The sequence below is a fragment of the Chiloscyllium plagiosum genome, unplaced genomic scaffold (assembly GCF_037043375.1).
Source record: "Chiloscyllium plagiosum isolate Xiang-an unplaced genomic scaffold, Cpla_swu_hap1 HiC_scaffold_32, whole genome shotgun sequence".
In the NCBI taxonomy this organism is placed as follows: Eukaryota; Metazoa; Chordata; class Chondrichthyes; order Orectolobiformes; family Hemiscylliidae; genus Chiloscyllium; species Chiloscyllium plagiosum.
In genome coordinates this window covers 19,221,115-19,247,350 of record NW_028270170.1, presented here as the reverse complement: position 1 = coordinate 19,247,350, position 26,236 = coordinate 19,221,115, and the positions used below count along the sequence as shown (strand labels likewise).

The 26,236-nt window shown below is 38.2% G+C and overlaps 1 protein-coding gene across 2 annotated transcripts in view; it reads right to left on the bottom strand.

The window, feature by feature from the left end:
* dhx8 (DEAH (Asp-Glu-Ala-His) box polypeptide 8) overlaps positions 1–26,236 on the bottom strand; it is a 53,134-nt gene that overhangs the window by 25,169 nt on the left and 1,729 nt on the right. The window contains exons 2-17 of one of the 2 annotated variants that reach the window (XM_043675030.2): positions 24,802–24,887; positions 23,510–23,585; positions 22,791–22,876; positions 20,013–20,116; positions 14,561–14,908; positions 13,415–13,432; positions 13,104–13,248; positions 9,350–9,553; positions 8,819–8,906; positions 7,689–7,786; positions 6,430–6,577; positions 5,573–5,754; positions 3,322–3,516; positions 1,876–2,061; positions 1,101–1,311; positions 184–365 (exon numbers count right to left, since the gene is read on the bottom strand). In XM_043675030.2, the coding sequence (XP_043530965.2) occupies positions 184–365; positions 1,101–1,311; positions 1,876–2,061; positions 3,322–3,516; positions 5,573–5,754; positions 6,430–6,577; positions 7,689–7,786; positions 8,819–8,906; positions 9,350–9,553; positions 13,104–13,248; positions 13,415–13,432; positions 14,561–14,908; positions 20,013–20,116; positions 22,791–22,876; positions 23,510–23,585; positions 24,802–24,887 (2,357 nt within the window). The remainder of the gene's footprint in view (positions 1–183; positions 366–1,100; positions 1,312–1,875; positions 2,062–3,321; positions 3,517–5,572; positions 5,755–6,429; positions 6,578–7,688; positions 7,787–8,818; positions 8,907–9,349; positions 9,554–13,103; positions 13,249–13,414; positions 13,433–14,560; positions 14,909–20,012; positions 20,117–22,790; positions 22,877–23,509; positions 23,586–24,801; positions 24,888–26,236) is intronic. The other variant, XM_043675031.2, reaches the window with a different exon arrangement.

Sequence of the window (26,236 nt, the reverse complement as noted above, 5' to 3'; positions counted from 1 at the left end):
GAGAATGCAAAGTGTTAAAAACAAGATAGTGGCCAATGAATTAGCACATTTTTACTGAAGGAACCACCACAAATTCAGATCACTTTGTTTTAGTTCTAGTTTAAAATAGATTTGTAATGCTACCAAAAGACATTAAATCAAACAAGATTTCCTGTCAGTAAAGTAGTGAGCCTGCAGTTTTACCTTTCTGCTACCAGGAGGGGCTGGATCAAAAATTCTGGTTTGCATCTCACTTGGCAAAGCAGAATACACAGGCAGAATAATCAATTCTGGCACATCTGGGCCCATGGATTTCATTCGTTCGTACAGAATCTCACACGCAGTATCGATTTCTTCCTGACCAGTTAGGAAAACCAGAATGTCACCTAAAATCAAAAAGAAATCTAAGTTTTAAAACCGCATTGAAATTTTTATAGGTGCTGAAAGTCTAAATCTTGGAAGAAAAAAATGGTTTACAAACCACAGGATAAAAGAATTAAGTTCCAATATTAAAAATATAAAGAAGTGAGACATTAAAAGGGAGGAATCAAAATTTCACACATGTAAAAATTACTTTCAGTGTTGGGAATATTGTTTGGAAATAATAATCAAGACTAGTCACACTGTTAATAATTCTCTAATGCTTGAAAAGAAGTCCTACATTTGTCTGGAGTGCTTCATAAGTACTTATACATCAAGTAAACCAATATCCTACCCTTCTATGTTTCTGAATGGCGCATCTCCCAGTGAGATACTGGCACAGCGACATTTTTGTACCAGAAGAGCAACTCAGACAGCAAATTCCTGATTTCTCTGCTTTATTGCAGACGTTGCTGTGAGTTGCTGTCTAAACTGCTCTATATAAAAACTGAGTGCCTGATATCATCATTGTTAATTTTACCATTAAATCTGAGCAAATATCAAGTAGTTTTGTCCTTGAGATTACAAATAAGTAAATTTAATCAAGGTATTTGCACCATGAAGCCTTTATTCAAAGTACCGGAAGACTAATGACAAGGCAGATCGGAAACACTTATTGTAGAAGAAATAAAATTCTCTTATGGGAATGAGAAGTCTAAAGTATGATAAGTCAGTCATTTGAGTACTGCAATGAGAAATACCTGGCGGTTCTGTTAAATGAATCTGCATCACTGTAATTAAACTAGCATCCAGATAGTCAGTTTCAGGTTCTTTCGTATAAAGCACTTCCACTGGGTATGTTCGGCCAGGAATCGTGAAGATAGGTGCCTCATAAAAATACTGAGAGAATTTAACTGCATCCAGTGTGGCTGATGTTACAATTAATTTCATATCAGGACGTTTTTTAACAGTCTATAAAGAAAAAAGTAAGCAGAATGGAGTTATGATGGTGAAAATCTTTCTACATGACACAAACTAAATAAATATATTTAACAGACAGCACAATTTATTACATTATACAGGTACAGGAGCCAACTCTGCTAACGATGAAAAAACATCAAAACATTTATTTTTACAATACATGTAATTGACCCAATGTGTATTTTTTAGTAAGACAAAGATGGATTGAGAATATGCTGAGCTATTAAATCCTTCTACACTAGAAATAGACAAGTGACTGAATTCAAAGCTGAAATCTAATCAAGGCTGGGAGGAGGATCATAAAATCAAACTTCATTCTCAGAATTTAAAATGTCATCTGAATCGCTTGATTAGATTAGTTAATAAGTCACTTCTGCTTGTTATTGTTCTATATGTCATACTCTAAATACCGTCCTTCGTATCCCGTATTCAGAGTAAAATACCATATGCTGGCAAATAGATTCAACATGCAGACGGTTCAATTTGAGTTTTTTTAAATATGCCATGTTCAACATTTTAGTGTCACTGCAACAGAGAAAAAAATTCAGAGCTTACCTTTTTCAGAAGTCCAAACAGAACATCAGTGTGGATAGTCCTCTCATGGGCCTCATCCAACATGATGATTGCATACGGAGACAGGTCAGGATCTATGAGGCACTCTCTGAGCAACATACCATCAGTCATATACTTTATCACAGTCTCTGGACTGGTGCAATCCTCAAATCGAATGGTGTAACCAACCTACAAAATGCAATGAAAAGAGTGAAAAAGATGGCTCTTTGACAATTCTAGTGTCCAACCTGCTGCTATCACCATTAGCCCTTTCACAGAGTTTAAAGTTAATAAAACACACCACACTTAAACACACAAATTGAAGAACAAAACAGTAAATGATTGGATTGTAAATGGTTGTAAGGAAAAAATCTTTCAGCAACTTGACCTATGCAGTTAATGCAGCACACTGTTCGCAAACTCAACAATGTCACAATTTTATAAATTGCTTTGTGTTGGGAAGATGGCGAACTATTTGGGAAAATGTATGACAATAGGTAATATTGTATTGTCAACTGAACTTCCTCATTTTGCTATAACTTTACAAAGTACTGTAAATTATTGGCACTGGACATAATAATTACTCTGGGATGTTATCATAGGAGAGGTTTTTAATAGTTTAGTCTTTGTGAGCTATGCACATCATCGACCAGCAGGGGCTGTTGTATTTATTACATTCCCATGGATTTATACAAACCTTAAGCTATAGATACTGAAACAGTCTAATTTATAGTGTATCATCCAATGACTTAACAATGCTAATGAACTGAGACATCCCCAATTTCCAGGCCATCCCCAAGTTCAAACCTAGAGAGACCAGCTATTGAGAAAAAAGACAATTTATTTGGGTATCATGGGCTGGGTTTTCCAGAGCACACTCCAGTTATTGAGAGAAGATTTCAAAAGTGAATTTGAATTTTATTCAAGAAAAAAGCAATAAAGTCCATGATTGGATAGACTGCACATAGCTTCTAGAGGTAAGATAAAGTTTTGTGGCTCAGTGAGGCCATGGAGGAGCTATCAATGGAATAGTTCAACATGTCGATAATCAGTTTACTAATCCTTCCACACTTCCTCATTATTCCCCAAAAGGGAAAAACTGGAAAGTTATGACACATTGGTTATTATTAATGTTTTGAGAAAAATCTGTTAAGTCTTGAATAAATAGTGTTATACAGATCTTAAATATAAATTAAGTGCTGTTACTTAACCTTGCAAAATAAATCTGTCAGCATGAACAGTACTATGTGAAAACTTTTAAAATGGCTCAAAAATGTGCACACTAGCATTAACACAAAAAGAATGTACATGAATGATATTTCACCACTAAATTACATTCATTTTCAGCAACTCATTGTTGAAACAGCATCAAGATGAGAGCAATGAGTCAATCATCAAAACATTTCTACTATGTAAAATTACAATAGGGTAGGCAGTATTCTAGCTTACCTCTTGACCCAAACAGCATCCATACTCTTCTGACACTCTCTTAGCAACTGACATTGCAGCTACACGTCTTGGTTGCGTGCACCCAATTTTTCCCCGGGTTGTATACCCCGCTTCAGCCAAGTATTGGGTGATTTGTGTAGTTTTACCAGAACCAGTTTCCCCAATGACAATCAGGACTTGGTTGTCATGGACAGCCTAAAGACAGGAAATCATTTCATTACTGAAAAATGATTTTCAAAATGGAAGGAACTTGCTGCTTTTGTTCAACTTGATACCATTTTTGAAAATCATTCAGTAGAGCCAAAACATATAATCTTTAAAAAAAAGTGGAACACTGCAAGAAGTTGGGTTGCGTAATACGCCCGTAGGCAATTTATTTGGTATATAACCCCGGTTTACTACTGAATAAGTACATCTGAAATAGACAATGCTTAAAATGAGAATACTGACTTCAAAGAGAAAGTTACTATCTACAGCACTAATAGTCTATGGTATCTGTTGCAAGGATTGAAGCAGTTCCAATGAAAGGTCATTGGCCTGAAATGTTCACTATGTTTATTTCTGTCTGACCTGCTAAGTACTTTCAGTGCTTTCTGTTTTTATCATAAGAACTTAATCCAATAGTTTTAAAATCGTATCAGAAACTAGTATAATCATCACCACCCTCTACCTCCAAGTCATACTAAATATGTAACTGATTGATACATCTTGATGTAGAAGTATTCTTAAAACATCTCAAGATAAAAGTGACTCAACAGTCTAAGTGATGCCCTTTTCTTTCAAATATTTAAATCGAGTTTCCCTTTTGGCAACAGTAAGAAAATCAAGATCTTTTAAACTTAGATTCCAAGATATTAAGTTTATAAAACACTAAGAATTTGAATAGTTCAGGAGTTCTACTTCACAACTGAAACATTTTCAGAACAGAAGTTTTGCAGGTGTTTCTTAATGAAAACGTCAGGTTCCACAATAAATTTGATCCATATCCTCATAAGATACTTTCTGATCAAAGCCCCAATACTCTGTGCCATATTTGAACAAAGGAATATTAACTAGCGTCGAAACTGCACATTTCCAACTTGTTCTCAATATCAAGTACTAAATATGTCAAAAGCCATTATCCTAGTAACATTATCTGCTGTGGCTCAAATCAAAAAGCACTATCAGATTAATGCTGCTTTATCCTGTGCCTTAAGCCCATACTGTTACATAGACAGAAGTAGCACTCTAGACTTTTGCAGACTGTGGGTGTCTACACATACTATGTACCAGAGGCTGCTTGCCCCTCTTTATGTATTATCATGCTTCAATTCATTAATTTTCATCTGTGCATAGTCAGTTATCAATTACAGCTATCAAATATAATGGCTACGATCTCCTTCTTCACAAGCTCATTCTAGTGTCTTCCCTCTTATTGAGGTCACTTTCATCTGATCAGTTATATCATTATAATTTACATGATCTCAATATTCCACAAATGCTACAAGACAGTGAATACAATGTTCTAGGCTGCCAGGTCCTACAACGTACTGATATAATTTAAAGTAGCTTTATGTCAGTGCAGACTCAATGGGTTGAAGGGCCTCTCCTGTACTGTATGATTCTATAATTAACATAAGGCAACAAGATAATACCAATTACAAGTTCATAACCAAGATAATTCACATAGCACTCCCTAGGATCAGGAGATGATATTTACACTCACAGTTCTGCCAAACAGCAGGATGCGTAGATTATTAGCAACAGGATGTTGCCTGTACACTCAAACAAGCAACTGCATCCAGACTGTATTTAAATACTTCAAAAACAAGGAGTGAGATAGAAAGAGAAAAACACAGACAGAGCAATTGTTAAAATAGACTAAATTGACAAAATCAAATTGATCCAACTCAAATATACTGATATTTCCGCCTTCAACTGTCAATATCTAGCTGTCATATCATTTCAACTCTGCTAGAGATTACTATCCTTTAAACAAAAGGTGATATATATTTTAATGGATTTAATAGACAGTACTGCTCACTGTTAATCAAAGCTAAACATGATGCAAGGTAGAGAGGAGATATGACATTACATGATAATCACAGTCTGCTATTATAGCAGCTGTGGAATGGCTTACATTGAGAATTTTCTAGGTAATGCCTGTAATCAATTATAAACGTTACAAAATGTAATGAAATGGAAAAATAAATCTTCAGACTATCAAAAAGGTTAGTACATTGATGTATTAATTTAATGCAATTTCTCATACCTGTACCAGCTGCTCTTTAAGTCTATAGATGGGCAGGCTCTCTCTCTGCTCAAGAATAGACATTTGGGTTTTACGACCATAAGATGCCTTGTTTCCACCAAACGCATGCTTCTTCCATTCAGGTATGTCTTGGGGCATCATTCCTATTCCCCTCATGTTTGCTGCAATCTGTCGGCCATCAACTAGAAAAGAAAGCCACATGGTTTTGGACTGCATCTTTTTGGTGCTTTCTGCAATTGATGCAATAAACATGAACATGTATTACTCTCGGTAATACTTGATTTGAAGTTGGGGGGAGGGGAGATAAAAGATAATTGTGACAATTCTGTTTACATAAAAGAACAGAATTCAGACTAATGAGCTGGAACTCACCTCAGTTTGAGGGCTTTAGTGGTCTAATGTGTAAATAGCACAGCTTGGTCCTACTTGGGCCACTGCACAAAACTGCCATTAGTTAGAGAAAACTGATCACCTTATTTGAAAATAAAGTCACTGATGTGATAAGCATGGTTTTTAGGTAACGGCAAAGGATGATCAGATCTTAAACACATTATTAGGATCAAGCATTAGAGCTTTGCTGTGTCTCTCACTGCCACATCAGATCATGTTTAAGGTTGACTGGTTGCCAAAACAGAAAAAGCACTGAAAAGCAAGACGTTCACAGAAAAAAAAAGTGAAAGCAAGAAAAAAAATACTTTTAATAATTCATATAATTATCAACTTTAAATCAGAAAGGCATTAAAATATTACATTACCAGTTGCTGAAAAACACAATCAGCAGAAACAAACTATTTATAATCAATACCTTTCCTTTTCCATCCTCAGCACAAAGAAAATACTTTATGCCATTAACATACCATCAGGTAGTGGATCAACCCAGTGTTTATTCAGTCCCATCGGGATCGAGTCCATTTCTGCCTCCCGCTGTGCTTGCTTCATCTCCCGCCTTTCTTTAGCCAAAGCGCTTTGCATCATGGCAGCCTGGGATAGTGAGCCATCAGGATTCTAAAATCAAGCATAAACCAATATACTAAAAGTTTGAGAGAATGTTTTGAAAGCACAGTACCAAATAATTAGGTATCAAAACTTTTTTTATAGAATCGTAGAATCCATACAATGTGGAAACAGGCCCTTCGGCCCAACAAGTCCATAGTGACCCTCTGAAAAGTAACCCACCCAGAACATGTCCCCTACCCTATTAGTCTACATTTACCCTGACTAATGCACCTAACTGACACATCCCTGAACACTATGGACAATTTAGCATGGTCAATTCACCGAACCTGCACATCTTTGGACTATGGGAGGAAACCGGAGCACCCAGAGGAAACCTACACAGACACTGGGAGAATGTGCAAACTCCACGCAGAAGCTGGAGTCGAAACCAGGTCCCTAGTGCTGTGAGGCAGTAATGCTAACCACTGAGCCACCATGGCACCCCCTTTAAAATCTTTTAAAAGGTTATAATTAGATCAATAGCTAAGCCAGCATCTGTGTTTCAGGAAGCAACAATGGTCTCACTCTCTGACCATCTCACTAAATTTTGTTATAAAATAATCATTTGGTAGACCAATCAAAGTCAATCTACCTGGTTTAACATTTAACTATTGCTTTCTTGCTTTAACTTTAAAATTGGCAGTTAACTGTCAATCAGCATTAACGGGTGCAATCTCCATCGCTACATTTCTACCAATCACGATCCATTTGCCAACCAATCAGCAGCCTCCTTTCATGCAGTTAAAATGTGGATTTTTTGGGGGTATTCTTGCAAATTAATGAATGCAAGCTGAAAAGTTTGACAAGATGCTTTTTTTTCAGCAATACTCAAGGTTTTGATATAATGCACATGTCTTCAAGATTCCAAGGAGCTCAATTTTTCAGGTTCCATTACACATTTCACGACAAGCAAACAAGATGTTGCCTTTAGCAAATAATCACAATGAGTAATGTACGAAGATAAACTGTGGATTAATTTTTAATTTTGTAAATTAACATTCCCATTAAAAGTAGCAAACACACCTCAAGTAGAATGCAAATACAAAGTATAACTAACAAATTCAGCAGAGAAAGAAGCCAAAGCAGCAGGCATTCTGGATTTATTAACTGCTTCCCATACCTTTACTATTTTAACAGGACTCATGTCCATGCTCTGCTTTGTATGTCCCCTGAGGAACGGAGGCTCTTCTTCCACTAGCTCAATTTCAAGGTCTTCATCTGCAGAATAGTTGACAAAATCAATCAATATAAATCTATGTAAAATATTACCAAATTTTCCACATTTGATTTTTTACTGCTAAACTTTTTATATTCTCTGTCCTGAAACAATCCACAATAGTGCAACATATAAAAAAGCCAGAAGTTTTTTTCTAATTCAACAAGTGCTTAGTCTCTGGATAGCACAGATAGAGAAGATGGTTCATTTGCAGCTTTCAAAGTGGAATTGGTAAGTTTCTGAAGAGGAAAACAAATGCGAGCTATGGTGAAAAGACCGGAGCATGGGACTGAGTTGGTCTTATGTAAGAACTACTTATATATGAAACAGTAAAAAACCACAGCTTTTTTCCTACAAAGTCAATGTAACATCTTACTGACATTGGAATCAAGCATGTAAATCACTTTCTCCTTTCATATGTTTCATCATCTACTTTTACACAGTACAATGGAGACGTATGACAACCCAACAAACTATTCTATATGAGTCAAATGGATCTGTTTTGGCATATTTTAATGTAATACAGACAGCTTTAAGCATATTGAAGTGTACAGTACCATTGAACAACTTAAAAATGATTTTTTTCTCCAAAGAACTTAAAGTAAAGCAAAAAAACATTTATGGCAGTTTTCACACTAACGAAAAATTATCATAAGCAACAGATATTTATCTTGAAGATGCTAAAACATCCCAAGACTATTCACAGAAAAATTATCAAACAAAATCTGACACGGAGCATCAGGAGATATCAGACAGGTTGAATATAGGAATAGGTTTATTTGAAACATTTTATAGAAGAGAGATAAAGAGAAAGAAAGGATCAGCCAAGAATTCCAGAGCTTAGGGGCTGGCAGCCTTAGATACAGCCTAGAGTGTGGTGCTGGAAAAGCACAGTAGGTCAGGCAGCCACCAGTGGAGAAACGGTATATACGTTAGCACAAAGTAAGCAAATACACAAACGTGATTTAGATGTCAGCATTTTTTTTTCATGAAAGGTGTTATTATAAACACAAAAGGCAAGAGATGGGCCATACCTTCTTCATCATCAACTTTCGGAAGGATGCCTGTTTCTTCATCAAAGTCAGGATACTCCTCTTTTGAGATAACATTTGCTGCAATCATCTGAAATTTTAATCATACATACATAAAACAGGTAATTCTGATTTCTTTTTAAATGTTCTTAAATATAACCAACTAATTAATCCTAATGCATGCAATGAATCAGTGCCACCTAGTGGCAGAAAGAAATCACTACTACAGGAATTTCACTTTTGTTACTATAACATAATCTTTGAAATACCATCCAAGTATTAGGTTTGGAAAATTATATTAATAAATCTTCAGCTCACATTATGCTTAACACTGACAGTTGAGAGACAGAATAAAGAACATTGGAGATATGGGAGACAAACAAAATATACAAATCAGTCAGCAACCAAGCAGCGATAGGACAGAACAACGCTTCTGAAACAGTTCAATCTGGAACAGCAACTGACATGTTTTGTGCTGTGCTACATTTTCAGTTTATACTTTGATCTGTTATTCTGTATAAACTGCCCCCGCACCTGTTTGATCTCCCACTTCTCAGGATCAGAGATTTTTGTGAGACGTTTGCGTTCAAGCACATCATCTTCAATCTCAGGGGTGTTCACCAGTGACAGATTACTTGGTCTATCAGGATTCCTCATGGTAGTTTCCTCGTTAGTTTCCCCACCAACATTGCGGCGCCGGTTTGGGTTTAGATCCTCTCCAGTGTCTTGATCTACATCCTAATGAGAAAGAATCAGAGGAGGACCATTTTAATTCAGAGCTTACCACACGGTAACTGACTCCACGCTTAGAACACAAAGCTTTACTACATCTTTCAGTCTGAGACATTTACCCAATTTGGATCACAAGGTTTAAATTTCACTTTTAACAACTGCATAGGAATATGCAAACCAGGAGCACAAGGAGCCACATTCCCATCTACCCCATAACTTTTGATCCCCATCTAACAGATATCTACCTAGGCTAGCTGAAAAATGACACTGCCTCCACTGTGTTTTAAGGAACAGAGTTCCAATGTCACAAAACCCTCAGGGAAAAAAAAATCTTGGTCTTGAAAGGGTGACCCCTATTTTTAAATCATTGCCCTCTAGTTCTGGACTTACCCAGAAGACTAAACATCCTTTCTACATCCACCTTGTCAAGACTAGTCAGGATCTTACACACTTTAATCAAGTCACCCTCACTCTTAAGCTCCAGCTGAATCAAGTCAAGGCTGTCCGACCTAGCCTCATGTGAGGTTCCCACTTGTTTCAAGATTACCACTATCATCCAGGTGCCAAAGAAAAATCAGGCAATGTGCCTTAATGACTATGTCCAGTGACTCTGACATCCTTCAAAATGAAGAACCTTGATAAATTTGTAACAACACACAACAAGTATGACCTTCGCAGACCATTAAGACAGCCAAGGACCAGTACCGATCCAAACTAGAGACCCAGACAGACAACCGGCGACTATGGCAAGGACTGAATGACACCACAGGTTCTAAACAGAGACAGTGCAAGATAGTAGACGATTACTTATCCTTCCCTGATCGTCTCAGCGTCTTCTATGCTCATCTTGAGCAGACTTTCGGCGGAGAGGTAACACCTTTTCCGACAAGGGGGTTAGATAGGGTCGACAGTATGAACCTTTTCCCGCGTATTGAGTCGGGTATTACAAGGGGGCATAGCTTTAAATTAAGGGGGGGTAGATATAGGACTGATGTTAGGGGTAGGTTCTTCACTCAGCGAGTCGTTAGTTCATGGAATGCCCTGCCAGTAACAGTGGTGGACTCTCCCTCTTTATGGGCATTTAAGAGGGCATTGGATAGGTATATGGAGGATAGTGGGTTAGTGTAGTTTAGGTGGGCTTGGATCGGCGCAACATCGAGGGCCCAAGGGCCTGTACTGCGCTGTATTCTTCTATGTTCTATGTTCTATGTTCTAAGTCCTGACAGACCTATCCCAACAGTCACTGCATCAGAGGTCAGATCAGTTTTAATTTGTGTGAATACAAGGAAAGCAATGGGACCAGACAGAATACCAGGTCGTGCACTCAGAGCACGTGCAGATCAACTGGCAGAGGTCTTCCTGAATATCTTCAACTTCTTCGTGCAGCAAGGCCACTGTCCCTGCCTGTTTCAAGAGGGCTAACATCATCCCTGTGCCTAAGAAGGATCATGCATCATGTCTCAATGACTACCACCCAGTAGCACTAACTTCGGTGGTCACGAAGTGCTTTGAAAGGCTGGTCATGGCATTAATCAACTCCAGCGTCCCCACTACTCTTGACCTACTCCAATTTGCCTATCGGACCAATAGATCCACGTCAGATGCTATGTCACTTACCCTTCACTCTTCCCTAGAATATCTTGACACCAAGAACACCTACATTAGAATCCTACTCATTGACTACAGTTTAGTCTTCAACACTATTATCCCCTCAAGACTGATTACTAAACTTAGTGATCGCGGATGAAGCCCCACTCTCTGCAACTGGATCGTCAGTTTCCTGACCCACGGGCCACAATCAGTGAAGACTGGGGACAATATTTCATCCTCACTAACACTAAATACTGGAGCCCCCGAGGGATGCATACTCAGCCCTCTACTGTACTCAGTCTACACCCATGACTGCATCACCAAATAACAGACTAATGCCATTTACAAGTTCACTGATGATACCACCATAGTCAGTCAAATCTCCGATGGCGACGAAACAGATCACAGATGGGAGGTGGAAGACCTAGAAAAATAGTGCACTGAGAACAACCTAGCTCTCAATGCCAGCAAAACCAAGGAACCCATTATTGACTTTCAGCGCGATGTTCCTCATGCCCCCCTACACATTAACAGCAGAGGTGGAACGAGTGGAGAATGTCAAGCTCCTGGGAGTGGTCATCCACAACAAGCTTTCTTGGACTCGTCATGTGGACACACTGGTTACAAAGGTCCAACGACGTCTCTTCTTCCTCAGGCAGCTGAGGAAATTTGGCATGACGGTGAGTACCCTTGCCAATTTTTATAGGTGCACCATCGAGAGCACTCTGTCTATATGTATCAATACCTCGTATGGCAATTTACCATTCAAATCGGAGACAGTTACAGAGAGTGGTGAACTCGGCCCGGACAATCACAAAGGCTAACCTCCCATCTATAGAATCCATCTACCAGGCCCACTGTCTAAGAATGCTGGCAGCCTTTCCTTAAGATCCATCCCACCCTGGCAATATTTTTCTACAACCACTACCATCGGGGAGAAGGGACAGAAGCCTGAACACATGCACCAGCCGGTTTCACAATGGTTTCTACCCTACTGTTGTTAGAATACTGAATACAAACTCTTAACATTTGTCTGTAACTGTGCTTTTGTTTTCGCCACTGTTTACCTATTATTTACTATCTATGCTGCTTAACTCTGTGATCTGCCTGTATCGCTTGCAAGACAAAGCTTTTCACTGTGCCTCGGTACACGTGACAATAAATTCAATTCCAGCCTCCCAGTTTGCTTTGATGCACTACAACTTGCCTACTGTCACAATATTTCCAATGCAAATGCCATTTCTCTGGCCCTACACTCATCTCTGGAACATCTGAATAACAAGGACACCTATGTTAGACTGCTACTTATTGACTTTTATTCCATCTTCAACATCATAATTCTAATCAAACTCATCTCCAAACTCTAAGACCCAGGACTCTTCCTCCCCCTCTTCAACTGGTAATTCAGCTCATCCACAATGACTCTTATCAATTTCTATAGATGCACCATAGAAAGCATCTTACCTGGATGCATCACAGCTTGGTATGGCAACTGCTCTGCCCAAGACCAAATAAAATTATAAAGAGTTGTGAACATTGCTCAGTCTATCACGAAAACCAGCCTTCCTTCTGTTGACTGCGTACACTTCCCGATGCCTCAGAAAAGCAGCCACCATAATCAAAGGCCCCTCCCAACGGGCAAAAGATACAAAAGAAAACACATACTAACGGATTTAAAGAACATCTTCTTCCCTGCAGTTATCAGATTTTTGAAAAGACCTTGTATTAGAATTGATCTTTCTCTGCACCTTCTCTGTAACCGTAACAGTATATTCTGCATTCTGTTCTATTACCCTGATGTACTTATGCAAGGTACGATTTGTCTGGTTAGCACGCAAAACAATACTTTTCACTGTATCTCAGTACATGCGACAATAATAAATCAAATCAAATCATACGAAAACTTGCTCATTCCAGTATCAACTGCAATCCAAAATTAAATACAAGTTCACACTATGTATAATACCTTCATGCTCAAGCTCGTTTTGGATCCAGTAAATGATAGCACCTTGATCTTAACTCTTTGACCTTTGCTAACAACATCAGCAACATTGGCTACACGTCCCTCTCGCCTGAGCTCAGAGATGTGTACCAAACCCTCCCATCGTTTTCTGTAAAAGAGAGGCATGAAAAGAAAAAGCATTGGTAAATGGACTGTGAAAACATACACACACACAATTCCATTTATGCATGAATGAAGCATTTTGAAATAGAAATGGAAAATCTATGTTAAATCTTTTTTAAGTCAGTTACGTTTAAACGATTTCGGAGACACACCTGGGAAATGGTTGATATCTGAAACATCCAAGAAAAACACAACAGAGATAAAAAAATCAATAAGTAGGTTTTTGCTTTGCAGTTAAATATTTACATAAGACTTAACTCATATTTAGAGACTATATATATGTCAGCTCTATTGAAAGATTCTGTAAAATTCTAAAATCTAGTTTCAAGACACCATTCCCTGGGAATGATTACAATCTCTGTTTTAATAAAGGACAAGGAAGATGTACAGCACTTTCACAAATCTGGGCTGTACCTCTGGCTTCCTGTGGCAAGTGTCTACTGCAGACCACTCCCCCAAACTATGACTAAAATATTGTCATCACTCAAACGTCTAAGCAAATTGCCCAGTCACAAGGTAATGACATCCATTCTAAAACCATGCTGATTTAGAACTGGAGTAATCAAACACTTCTGAAACAAAGTTGACTTTACAGAGACTATTTCTATGATCTTATTAATTTTCTATCATATCTACGTAATCCCAACTGAAAGTGCTTGCAAAACCCAGCAGGTTTGGCAGGCTCTGTGGAGACAGAAACAGAGTTAACGTTTCAAGTGCAATGTTTCTCTTACACTCTTTAGAAGAAATTATATTAGTCACAAGTACTAACATGATTTCTCTCTTCACAGATGCTGCCAGACCTGCTGAGTTTCTCCAGCCTTTTGTTGCAGATCTTCACCATCCCTAATTCTTTACCTTCACCCATTTAACCTGAACTGTTTTTGCACTTATTAAAAAAAAATTATTTATGACCTAAGTGGACTTTCAGATAGGGGCATCTTGATTTTGAAATGCAAAATTAAGCTTTTAATTTATTCAGCACAGCCAATATCTCCAAAGCTCCAGCAGAATATTTGATATATCAATTGTACATTACATGAGGTAGGAAAATCATGCCACCAGATACCAAGTGACTTGTACAAGTTAGGTACAAAAAACTTGGAACTAAAGCACTTAGGATTTGGAAAATTTGCTCAAATGCAGGCAATGAGAAAAGCAAGTCTGAGAACTGGCTTAATAACACAATGCTATTTTTTGAAGTTTATTCATTAATGCATTTCTGAACCTGTGGATTTATTCAGATTGCCCCATTATTTCCTACATTGTGCAGTTTTTTTCTTTGTGCTTTACTGTACCTTAAACCTTCCAGCTGTACAAAGCATCCAAACTGCATAATACTGGTGACCTTGCCATTATAGATCTCGCCCACAGATGGTTCTTCTGGTGGAGGCCTGTCTACGTGTCTATCTTTTCTCTTCTCACAGTTCTTCTCATTTGCTCTGACTCGATCCTTGTGGTCCCTGTTAGGGCTAAGGCTCCTGCTTCTGGATCGTCTGCTGGATTTACTTTTGTTTCGATCTCTGGAGTGCGATCTGGACCTTGACCTGCGATGTCGTTTCCGGTCCCGGTCTCGGTCTCGGTCTCTGTCTCTGTCTCTGCTGCGACTACGACTCCTTCTCTTCCTTTTCCCCTTTTCGTTAGAGCTTTAGGGAAAAAAAATGAACAATTTGTTTTTATAAATGACGTGGATCAAATAAATCATCATAATGTTAAGATGACACCTCACTGTCACGAAAGATACAGGGGAGACACATCTGAAAAAAATATGAACTCTCCAATTTCAGTATCCTGAAAGATTGCAGCTGATTTGTGTTCACTCCCAGCAATTACAAATCAGTTAGTTTAATCTCAGTGATAAAAAAGGCTTTTAGAAATGACAATACAGGACAGAATTAATTGTCAATTTGACAAACACAGGTTAATTAAGGAAAACCAGCATGGAATAGTTAAAGGCAAATCAAGTATATGTCATTCTGCTATAACACGCATTTTGTTAACGCAAATTTGCTGCAACGTGATTCACAAATTGGGGAGATTGTTTCTAAATCGCGAACCTTTAAAGCATGTACTAGTTATAACGTGATTCTGGTTCCATTAGTTTAAATGCTGCTATTACACGATTTTCTTAGATTCTCTTTGCAAGAGAATGGAACTACTGCATTACAGCAGAACCAGCTGTATAGCTAATTTGCTGCAGTATTTTTACAATGTGACAGAGCATTGATAAGGCACACCATTGACTTTCAAAAGATATCTGATATAGTGCTGCATAACAGACTAAAATGACAGCAGGTATGAGACCAACAGAAAAGGAAAGAGATCTGTGTAGGTTACTAGACTGGTCATTAACACCACTGATTCAGTATTCACAGGTGATTAAATAAATAAATATAATGTTAGGATGTAGAACTAACGATGAAGCACAATTGAAAGGAAATATGTCAAAATAATATCTGACCCTGCTGAGATGACTTGGAGTACTCTGGTGAAAGATCATTAACCTGAAACATTAATTCGGCTTCTCTCTTCAAGTGGCTGATCTGGCTGAGTATTTGAAAATCCACTTTTGTTTCAGTAGATCAGGATGCGTCCAAATTACAAGAAAGGCATAGTCCAAAACCATAGAGTAAGAATAAGATATTAATAATAATTTCTGAATTTAGAGAGCTGAGTTATGAAGCAAGGTTGGCTAAATAACTTCACTTTTTGGAAGAATGCAGAAGAGAAACAAAAGGATAAATGCCTTAAAATTTTCTCAATGTGAAGAATTTCAATCCAATATAATTTTTCTGTCAAGCACAGGATTCAAAGACTCTGCTAATGTTGAAGAAGCCCACAGAAAGTAAGGAGTTTAGATGCCATTCTTTTTAAAGCAATGATTGATCAGAGGCAGCCTTGCATAAAGAATTGGTTGAATTTTGGTTAGGAAAGGTATAAAGATATGGAATTCCAGATTATGGCAAAGAAGCTGATGGAAAGTTTGAAAAGAACAGGTGCACAAGTCAATGTCCTTCAGGTGAAAATATTTTACTCACATTAAAGTTCAATGATCAGAATACATGGTCAGAAGAATGACATTTATGGGCAACAGTCAGCAACCTATTTATAATTTACATAAATATACCACAGTGACCAATTTCAAATCCAGGAAAGTGGAAAAAAGTTTCAAGATATTGACTTTCATCTGAACAACTGCTAAGGGTATAGGTTTTAATTAAGTACATTTTGTAACAGCTTGAGATCGTTTCATTTTAATTTAGTATTCACGAGGCACTACCTGTTTAATAACTAAGACATTATTAAACAAAATGGTTCCTGGGTTCACCAATGAAACAGTGACTACATTCAAAGTAATTAACTGCATATGTAGCACTTTTCAATGATTATTCGAGGCATAGTTTTCATTATATAAATTTAAGTCTTTCTTTGATACCACATTCTGTATTTAGTAAAAAGCTCCAGGCGGGATAAATTTGCACTAATATGCAAGGTTTTATTACTTCCAAAGGGCAGAAGGGAGAAATGGAGTAGTCAAAACACCAACAATAAAGTTAGTGAAAACTTATTACAAAAGACACGCAGTATAAGTTTTAGTTAACATTTAAATTACTACCATATTATAACGTCATCCAACTTTATTCATTTATTATGAAACACTACCTGTTGTGAGGAAACATTATCATTAAATCTGTTGCTCCCCCATGTGATACACCCCATGAAAGTGATGAAAGGAGCTCAGTTGGCTTCTGTTCCCACAGGAGGAAAGATTGATCAAGATGGCAACCAAATTCTTTTATACATATTCATAAATTTGATATAGGAGATGAAAAGACAGGAAAACAATCCTTTTGAACCAATACATTTTGAACATCTCATGATAAAGTTGGTTACACAATTCAGGGTCACATATTGTCAATTCAAAGATACAGAATCTGTCTTAAGCTTTTTCAAGCAGAAAATCTAAGTGATCTCGTAAATATGCCCTCTTCTGGTCATTTTGGAGGGTGACGTGCATGGTATCTCAACTTCACAGAACATTTTTCTCTTATAAAATCTCTCCCCTCAAAATAGAAGACAAACAACTTTAAAAGAAAGTCCTCCCTTAAAATATGTAATGTCAATCCGTTCAATACTAGACTTGGTCCATTAACAGTCCAGTTAAACTCAAAGTCAGAACCATTGACGACCATTTTTTAACATTACAACAAAAACATTACATGGTCGTTTCTGTTTTCAAAATAACTATACGAATGAATTATTAGTAAGTTAAGCAGATTTTTCAAATAATTGAGTCAATTATCCTTTGTCAAATTAACTGCACAATTTAATAACAATTTATAAAACTTTAAGATCCAATTAAAATAATAACCCTAAAAAAGCTCAATTTTTCCAATTCTACTAGACATTAAATGAATGTTTAAAATTTTAAATGATCTACTTTGCATTAACTGTAAAAATACTCTCCAATTCTATCCTGCCTAATTTACATAGCAAAAATTCACATTGGCTCAGACTGTGATTCTAGGTTTTGTGACATCCTTTAAACTATTCTCATATTTAGATTTCAGAACCCTCTCAACAAAATACTGCTTTATTAACACAGATGAATCTTGTCAGGAAGATGAAGGCAAGAAAAGTACCTCCTGAATTAGATTAGATTAGATTAGATTAGATTAGATTACTTACAGTGTGGAAACAGGCCCTTCGGCCCAACAAGTCCACACCGACCTGCCGAAGCGTATACCACCCAGACCCATACTCCTATATTTACCCCTTCACCTAACACTATGGGCAATTTAGCATGGCCAATTCACCTGACCTGCACATTTTTGGATTGTGGGAGGAAACCGGAGCACCCGGAGGAAACCCACGCAGACACGGGGAGAATGTGCAAACTCCACACAGAGAGTTGCCTGAGGCGGGAATTGAACCCGGGTCTCTGGCCAGAGAAAAAGCATTTACAGACAGACGAGACCCACTTGGACAACAGGACCCTTTCCAGCCAGCTTTCCCGACCCTACTGGGAATCAAAATCCAACCTTAAGGCTGAAAGGAAAATATAAAATTCAATACAATTATAACCCTCTGAGTCACAAATTAAACCTACTGTCACATTGTTCTCACTGGATGACATCCAGCATTATAGATGTTACGTAGTTGACCTGTTTGAGGTGTAGTTCTGTTGTTATTCTAACATAGAGGGCCAGTCTGTCTTTCACTTAGTGAAGACTTTTCAGTTGTAGTCACTGATAGGAATCCAAAGTGGGAACCCCTGGTGATTCTGCCCCTTCTTTGACTCAGGATAAAAAGACCAATGGTATAAGCCCCAGTGCTGCCCAGATAAGATCAGGCAGCTCACCATAAACCAGGGCCCAAACCTAGGACTTTCTGGCCTGTACAAGCACTGTTCATAATGTGACATGTACTTTCAGTCAATACTTTAAAAACTGTCTCCCATCAATTATGTAATATTTGGCATTTAGATTGCATGTCACACCTCTGGTAAATGCCTTCTATATTCTTTCATGAGATGTGCCCATTGGTAACACTAACATTTGTTGCTCATCCACACATGCCCTAAAGCTGAGCAGCTTGCTAAGCCATGACAAAGTGCAGAAGACTCAAACGCATTGCTCTGGAGTTCTGTAAGGCTGTCAAGGCAAGAATGGCTGATTACCTTACGTAAAGGGCATTTAGTGATGTAGATGAGCTTTTACAACATAATTGTCATTTAATGTAACTAGCTTTATATTCCAGATTTATTCATTGAAATTAAATTCAATTATTTGTCAAGGTGGGATTTTAAAGCATCCTTAGACCATTAGCCTGGGCTTCTAGATCACTCGCCCAGTGAGAGTACCATGAGGCCTCTATCTCCCAAACAAGTCACTTTAACTAAATATCAACATTAACGAGAGTTATTCACAGCCATCTGTGAAATTCACATCTCACTGTTTCAGGAGTTACATGTAGTTTGCAGCCTGCCTGTCAACAGTTTCATACTGGACAAATGGGAAGATTTAAACTCAAACATCACTGTCACCTTCCCAATGGTAATCCCATTCAAACCAGACTGACTGGACCTCAAACGTGATACCCAGTTGCCATGTGATTACCCCAGGACCCAGAAAATTCAGCAGCCAGCCTAGAATCACATTCAGGAGTGAGCTGCAAGTCATCAAGCAGTCAAAATATTGAAACTGATCCAGTTTCAAAGTTCACCAATCTCCTGATGCTTGATTACAACAATATCTCACAACCTGTTGTCATCCATTCTCTTTACAAGACCCTCACTCAAACTTTCAAACATTAAATCCATTCCAGACTCCATAGTCCGCCACTTCAGAAATGCAAACTGTAAATCAGAGACTGGATTAACCATAATCTGTATAAGTGCTCTATTATTGTGTTTTATCTTTGTATATTTCAGCATGCATGACACTGAGTGTATAACACAGCATTAATTCAGGGTAAGCCTGCAAGAATAAACAACCTCCTTTTAAACTTAAGGATTTAACTTGACATGACTTTTAACACAAAAACTTGCTGAATGATTTAATTGGAATACATACTACAGGGAACGAAACGCCATACCACTTTCAACACAATATCTATTGATTATAGGTAGTGAGATAGCACATATAATCTGTATGTGGCTTGTTATCAGATCAGTTGGTGGCTTTTTCCCACTCATCTCCTCAAGGAGCGTTACTGATACACTCTAGAAAGAAATTGCCAATTGAATACCTGCGTTTGCTGCTCTTTTTATGATCCGTCTTTGATGGCATCAAGGCTTCAAGCTCCTTCAATGCATCTGCCGCTACTTTCATATCATCTTCATCCAACAGACTCTGCAAAGCAAACACCAGGTTGGGATAACAGAATAAAAACAAGTAGAAGTAGCAACAGCCAATACGGAGGTATGTCCACAGAATAACTCAAACGACTTCATGAAAAATGAGAGATTTCAACATGAAATCAAGTCTGTTCAAAATGATGAGAGAATGGTTCGCTGCCTGTACATTATTAGTGCATTGTCACAGGTTAAATGATAGAGAACTCTGATTATCATGAAGGCTACATTTGATACTCAACAGCTTTCTGCATCCAACAAGACAACTCTAGTGTCTCTCCAGTAAAACTGAATAAACCTAGCTTAAGATAATGGAAATTTATTTCATTTGGCAATGAAAACAGGGAGAAGCAACAAAGACTTTGAGATATTTCGGGTGGGCATTCAGGGCCTTAGTACCTCTAAGGGAATCATGGGTTACTACAGCTATTCACCTAATCTGATAGCTCAACCAAATATATTCCCCAGATGTTTGAAGGAGAAGAGGTGTTCTCAGTGAAATACATCAAATTCTTAAAGGGATTGACACAATATGTGTTCTGAGGTTGTTTCCGCTGATGGGGAAGGCTAGAATTAGTGGACACAGGCACAGGATAAGGAATCACCTGTTTGATACTGGACCAAAGAAAATTTCTTTAATTGAAGTTTTGAAGATCTTTGGAATTTTCTACCCCAGAAAGCTGAGGGATAGTCAGTTGTCGATTATATTCCTAACCCAGATCAATGGATTCTTGATTGTGAAAGAATTATGAGACTTGTGGACAAAGTAGGAAGGTGATGTTGAGAAGTCTTTTGGCCTCCACCAGAAGTCCACACATTACAGAGGATTGGCTCAAACAATTTGATTCACTATACACAATATCAAGAAACTGCTGGAGGAACTTGATACTGTAAAGTCTTTGAGCCCTGACAACATTCCAGCAACTGAAGACTTGTGCCCCAGAAATGCTCCCACAACCACCACCCAGCCAAGCAGTTCTGGTATAGCTATAACACTGACATCCATTTGACAATGCAAAACATTGCCTGGGCATATCCTGCACACAAACAGCAGGTCAAATCCAACTTAACTAATTACCACCCCATTGGTCTATTCTCATGAGATCATCAGACAAATGACGGAACGTCTCATCAATAGCGCTATCAAGCAGCACATTCTTCCTAATGAGTTGCTCAGTTTGGGTTCAGTCAGGGCCACTCAGCTCCTGATCACACTACATAGTTCAAACATTGTCAAAAGAGCTGAAATCAAGACGCAAGGCAAGAGTGACTGCTCTTGACATCAAGGCTGTATTTGACCAATTGTGAGAGGAGTCAAGGAGCCAGCGCAAAACTGGAGTAAATGGGAGGAAAACTCTCCACTCATTGGAGTCATACCTAGCACAAAGGAAGATTATCCAAGATCAGTCATCTCAGCTACAAAAAAACTTTTGCAGGAGTTTCCTAAAGTAGCAACCTCAATCTATCCATACTCAGCAACTTTAGCAATGACCCTCCTCTATCATAAAGGCAGAAGTGATGATGTCTGCTGATCTTTGCACAAATTTCAGTACCACTTGTGACTCCTCAGAAGCTTAAAGAATCTGTGTCCAAATATAGTAATACCTAGACAATATTCAGGTTTAGTCAAGTCAATGTCAAATAACATTCATGCCACACAAATGCCAGACAATGATCATTTCCAAAAGGAGAAAATCTAATCTTCACCCCTTAACATTCAATGTCCGGGAGCTTCCAATTGGCCAGAAGCTGAACTGGACTTGCCATGTAAGTACTGTGGCAACAAGAGCAGACCAAAGGCTAGGAATCCACCAGCCAGTAATTTGCCTCCTGACTACTCAAAGCCTGTCCACCATCAAGTGCGATATAATACTCCTCACTTGCCCAGATGAGTGCACTCTAACAGTACTCAAAAAGTTTGACACCATCCAGGACAAAGCAACGTGCTTGGTTGGCACCAGATTGACAAACATTCACTCCCTGCTTCACTAACATTCAGTAGCTGTATGTACCACCTACATAATGCACTGCAGAAACTCAATGAAGCTCTTTAGACACCACCTTCCAAACAACATGACCACTGCCATCTAGTAAGACAAGAGCTGCAGATACATGGGAAAAGCACCTGCAAGTTCCTCGTCAAACTGCTCACCATCCTGACCCTGAAATATATTGCTGTTCCTTCAGAGCTGCTGGGTCAAAATACCTGACAGAATTGTGAGCTTACCAACGGTAAGTGGACCACAACAGTTCAAGACAGCAGCTTAATATCACCGTCTCAAGGGCAACTAGGGATGGGTAAAGAGTGCTGGCTCAGCCAGTGACACTCCCAAACCATGAATGAACTAAAAGATGAATAGGCATTCACATTATGTGACTTCTGTGAAGTAGGATCAGAAGTGTATAAGGGGCAGAGGTAAGAATACCGAATATCCCAAATCAAACCTCGGTTCTGATAAAAGGCCACACCTGAAAAGTTCATCTGTCTTTTTGCTTTCAGGTAATGACTTGTTCACATCAATTTTTTTGTTCTACCATCAATGCAAGAATGGAAGTGAACAAAGTTATCATCAACCAAGAGTCAAAGGACAGTTGGAATTAGAAAGGCTAGCCACAAGAACAATCACATTTCTTATTAAGTAAACTAGAAGTGGAGTAAATACAGAACGTACCTTTGTAGGCAGGGTATCAGGCAGGCAGAGAGCAGGGAACAGCTCCTTCATTTTCTCCCTTTCTGATTTTGGTTTGACTGTTTCAACTGAAGAAAAATATTAAGAGAAAGTAATGAGGCTTCACATCAGTACATAAATAAGATGAAGATGGAACTAGCTCTAACGTGATAACTCTTTCAGACAGCTTTTTCATGTAACAGTGAACAAACACTGATCATCCAAAGCCATTTGAACCACTATAACACCTAACCCCAGCTACAGATTTCATCTTTCCAAGCTTCAGTTGTTGCTCTACAAAACATTTTAAGTTGTATAACACAGTATGATGTGGTACAGGTCTCTCACTGGATGGATGAATGTTTAAAACTGTTAATACAGCTCCAAAAATTCCAAAAGGCACTAACTGGGTTATGCTGTAGACATTTTTAATGCTTACTGGTGTAAGTGTTATGGACATTCTAAAAACTTAAACGTTCAACACAGAGGGATTACCAGCAACCAGCTGGTGAGACTGACTGGCCTCATTACTAATCTGTTGTTCAACAAATGTGCTAAATTTTGGAAGGGTTTTTTTTTTTAAACAAAACAGTGCATAGGCTTCAGTAAGCAGGATGGTTCAGCTAGGATGGCCTGAATCACTTGACATGCCCTGAAATTCTATGATACAAGGAAACCTCAATCACTTCCGTGAATAGAATAGAAGATCACATATTTCTAACCTTTGCCAGATGTCGATGGCTTGGCTGGAGGTCGCATGGTCTGTATTAGACGTAACAAATTGCTGATGAGTGAGTCCTAAGAGTGGCAAAACACATATTAATGCAGGACAAAAAGTATAGAGAGCAAAGTAAAATGAAGTACTCAAAGAAATCATACATGGCAACAAACCTACAACATTTATTCCTGTAAACTCAATTTGCATGACATTATTATAAGCGTATCTGAAGTGTGGAGATGGGAGAAACATTATGGTCTACTTCTGATCATGTGTAATTTATTTTGAGTGAAAAGGAATTAACCCAGTAAATTGATTAAACAACTCTGATTTGAATACCAACTTGTTTTTCACAAAAACATTGACAAGTAGTATGTGTAAACACAGCAAATCCTCATAGTAAAGTTCTCAAGTAGACATTAAGCCGCTGGTTTGCGTACGCAAAATAAGTAACACTCATTTCAGTCACAAGAACTGTATGCCAATTTTCTGAGCATTTGGCATGCACTGCCTGCCCACCAGGTTGGAGACTTAGTGCACCAAAAAAAAGGATGCTGAATGGCCAAACATCTAGGCCTATGGTCCTTAAGCAGCCTTGCTGCAGAGCTTCATGCAATGAATACACACATCAGGGATTTGGACAAGAGGCCAACAAACTCCCCTGATTTGCCAAGCACCAACTGAAAATTTTAGGCATTGCAAATCTTGGAATCTGCCCTCCATGTTTATGTCCCAAATCACATATCGCCATTGCACATAAAATTCAGCAAAGCAGCCTATGTTGTAAATCTACCCTCACATCAACATCAGATGGTGGGAATCTGAGCAAAATAGTGAAACACTTCAGTCCACCTTCTATCATGATAACCCTCATTTGGAAAAGTAGAGCAAAAATTACACTCCTGAACAAAGAACAATTTGGACAACATAGTCAACAGCAGTGAAGACATCTAATAATAGAAATGGCACTGTTAAGGTGCAATCATTTAAGAATGTCATCCTCCATTCAACTCTATAGAAGTATTCTGTTTCAATTTGCTTTTGTGTTTATGCAGTTTAATTAGGGAAGGATATTGTCGATACAGGATAACCAGCAAATTCTACAACTGGAAATTTATTTTAGGTTTTAGGCAATACCTCTGATCACTTTGGTAAAATATACTGCGTAATTCTGATGGAAGAACACAGACTTGAAACATGATCGATGTTTTTCTCTCGATGGATGCTGTCAGATCTGAGTATTTACTGAATATTCTGTTATTGGATATTTTGGAATCTCCCTGTATGGGACCTTACCGTAAACTCAGCTCCATTTTTCACCAGTGCTCCTTTGAAAGTCTCAAAAGTAATATTCTTTTCAGCCAGATTGATGATAAATTCAGCTGAAAATAGAAAAACAATGGCACATTATGGGTTGGAAGGAAAGCAGCATTTTAATTTTGCACAATGCCCTGCACATAAAATCAAAGACATTCTTTTGTCAGAAAACACTAACTGAATAATTGAAAATCAAATAAAGGGTGGCATGGTGGCTCAGTGGTTAGTATTGCTGCCTCACAGCGCCAGGGACTCAGGTTTGAACCTAGCCGTTGACAGACTATCTCCCCATGTCTGCGTGTTTGCTACGGGTGCTCTAGTTTCCTCCCAGTCTAAAGATGTGCGGGTCAGGTGAACTGGCCATAGTGTTAGGTACATTAGTCAGAGGGAAATAGGTCTGGGTGGGTTACTCTTTGGAGGGTCAGGGTGGACTTGTTGCGTCAAATGGCCTGTGTCCATATTGTAGGGAATCTAATCTAATTTATTTTTGTTTCATAATGATGCAATCAAAATATTGGCCAGAATGAAAGGGAAAATATACATTTGGTTTGCAAGTTTCAGGGCTTTCCGATGTTCCAAAGCACATTGTATTCAATTAAGCACCTTTCTTTACAAGTAATCACTACTGTTACGTAGGAAATGTGGCATGTATAATTTACACAACCAGAAATGATACAATGCCCAGTTAATCTGTTTTTAAACAATGCTGTCTGAGTGCTAAGTGTCAGCAAGGATAGCCGAGTTAATTCCCTTCTTCTCCAAAATAGTGCAATGAGATTTTTTACATCAATCTGAGGGGATAGACATGGCATTAGTTTGATGCCTCACCCCAAAGGTGACACCTACAGCAGTGGAGCATTTGCTTGGCACTACCCTGGAATGTCAGTCAAAATTGCATGCTCAAGTCCACGAATGGAACTTGAACCACAATGTTTTGGCTCAAAGGCAAGTATACTTTCACAGACAACTGGTTAAGAAATGCAACCTAGTGACATTCACTTGGATCAAAATTACGCATAACACTAATTCATCAAACATCAACATGCTAGCCCAAACAGAAGTCCCAAAAATTAAATTGACAGAGTTCAGTTGTTATGAAATAAAACAACATTTTACAAAATACATGCAACCTTCATGCTACCCAAATAGTTTAAAGATTGTTACCAATTTCTAAATTTCCAAAACACCCAATTTTGTTTTTATAACAAATTATAAAAATCAATACAAATAATTCAAATAATGTAGCCCTCGAACACATACAAAAATACAAGGTGATTCAAATATCCACAGAATGGTTTTCCATGGTTTCAGTTACCCATGGTTTACTGCTGCTCGAGCATATTAGAGGGAACATTCCGGAACCAGGGACCACGGGGCTGCCAGGAAGGTAAATTTCCCATTTAAATGAATGGGT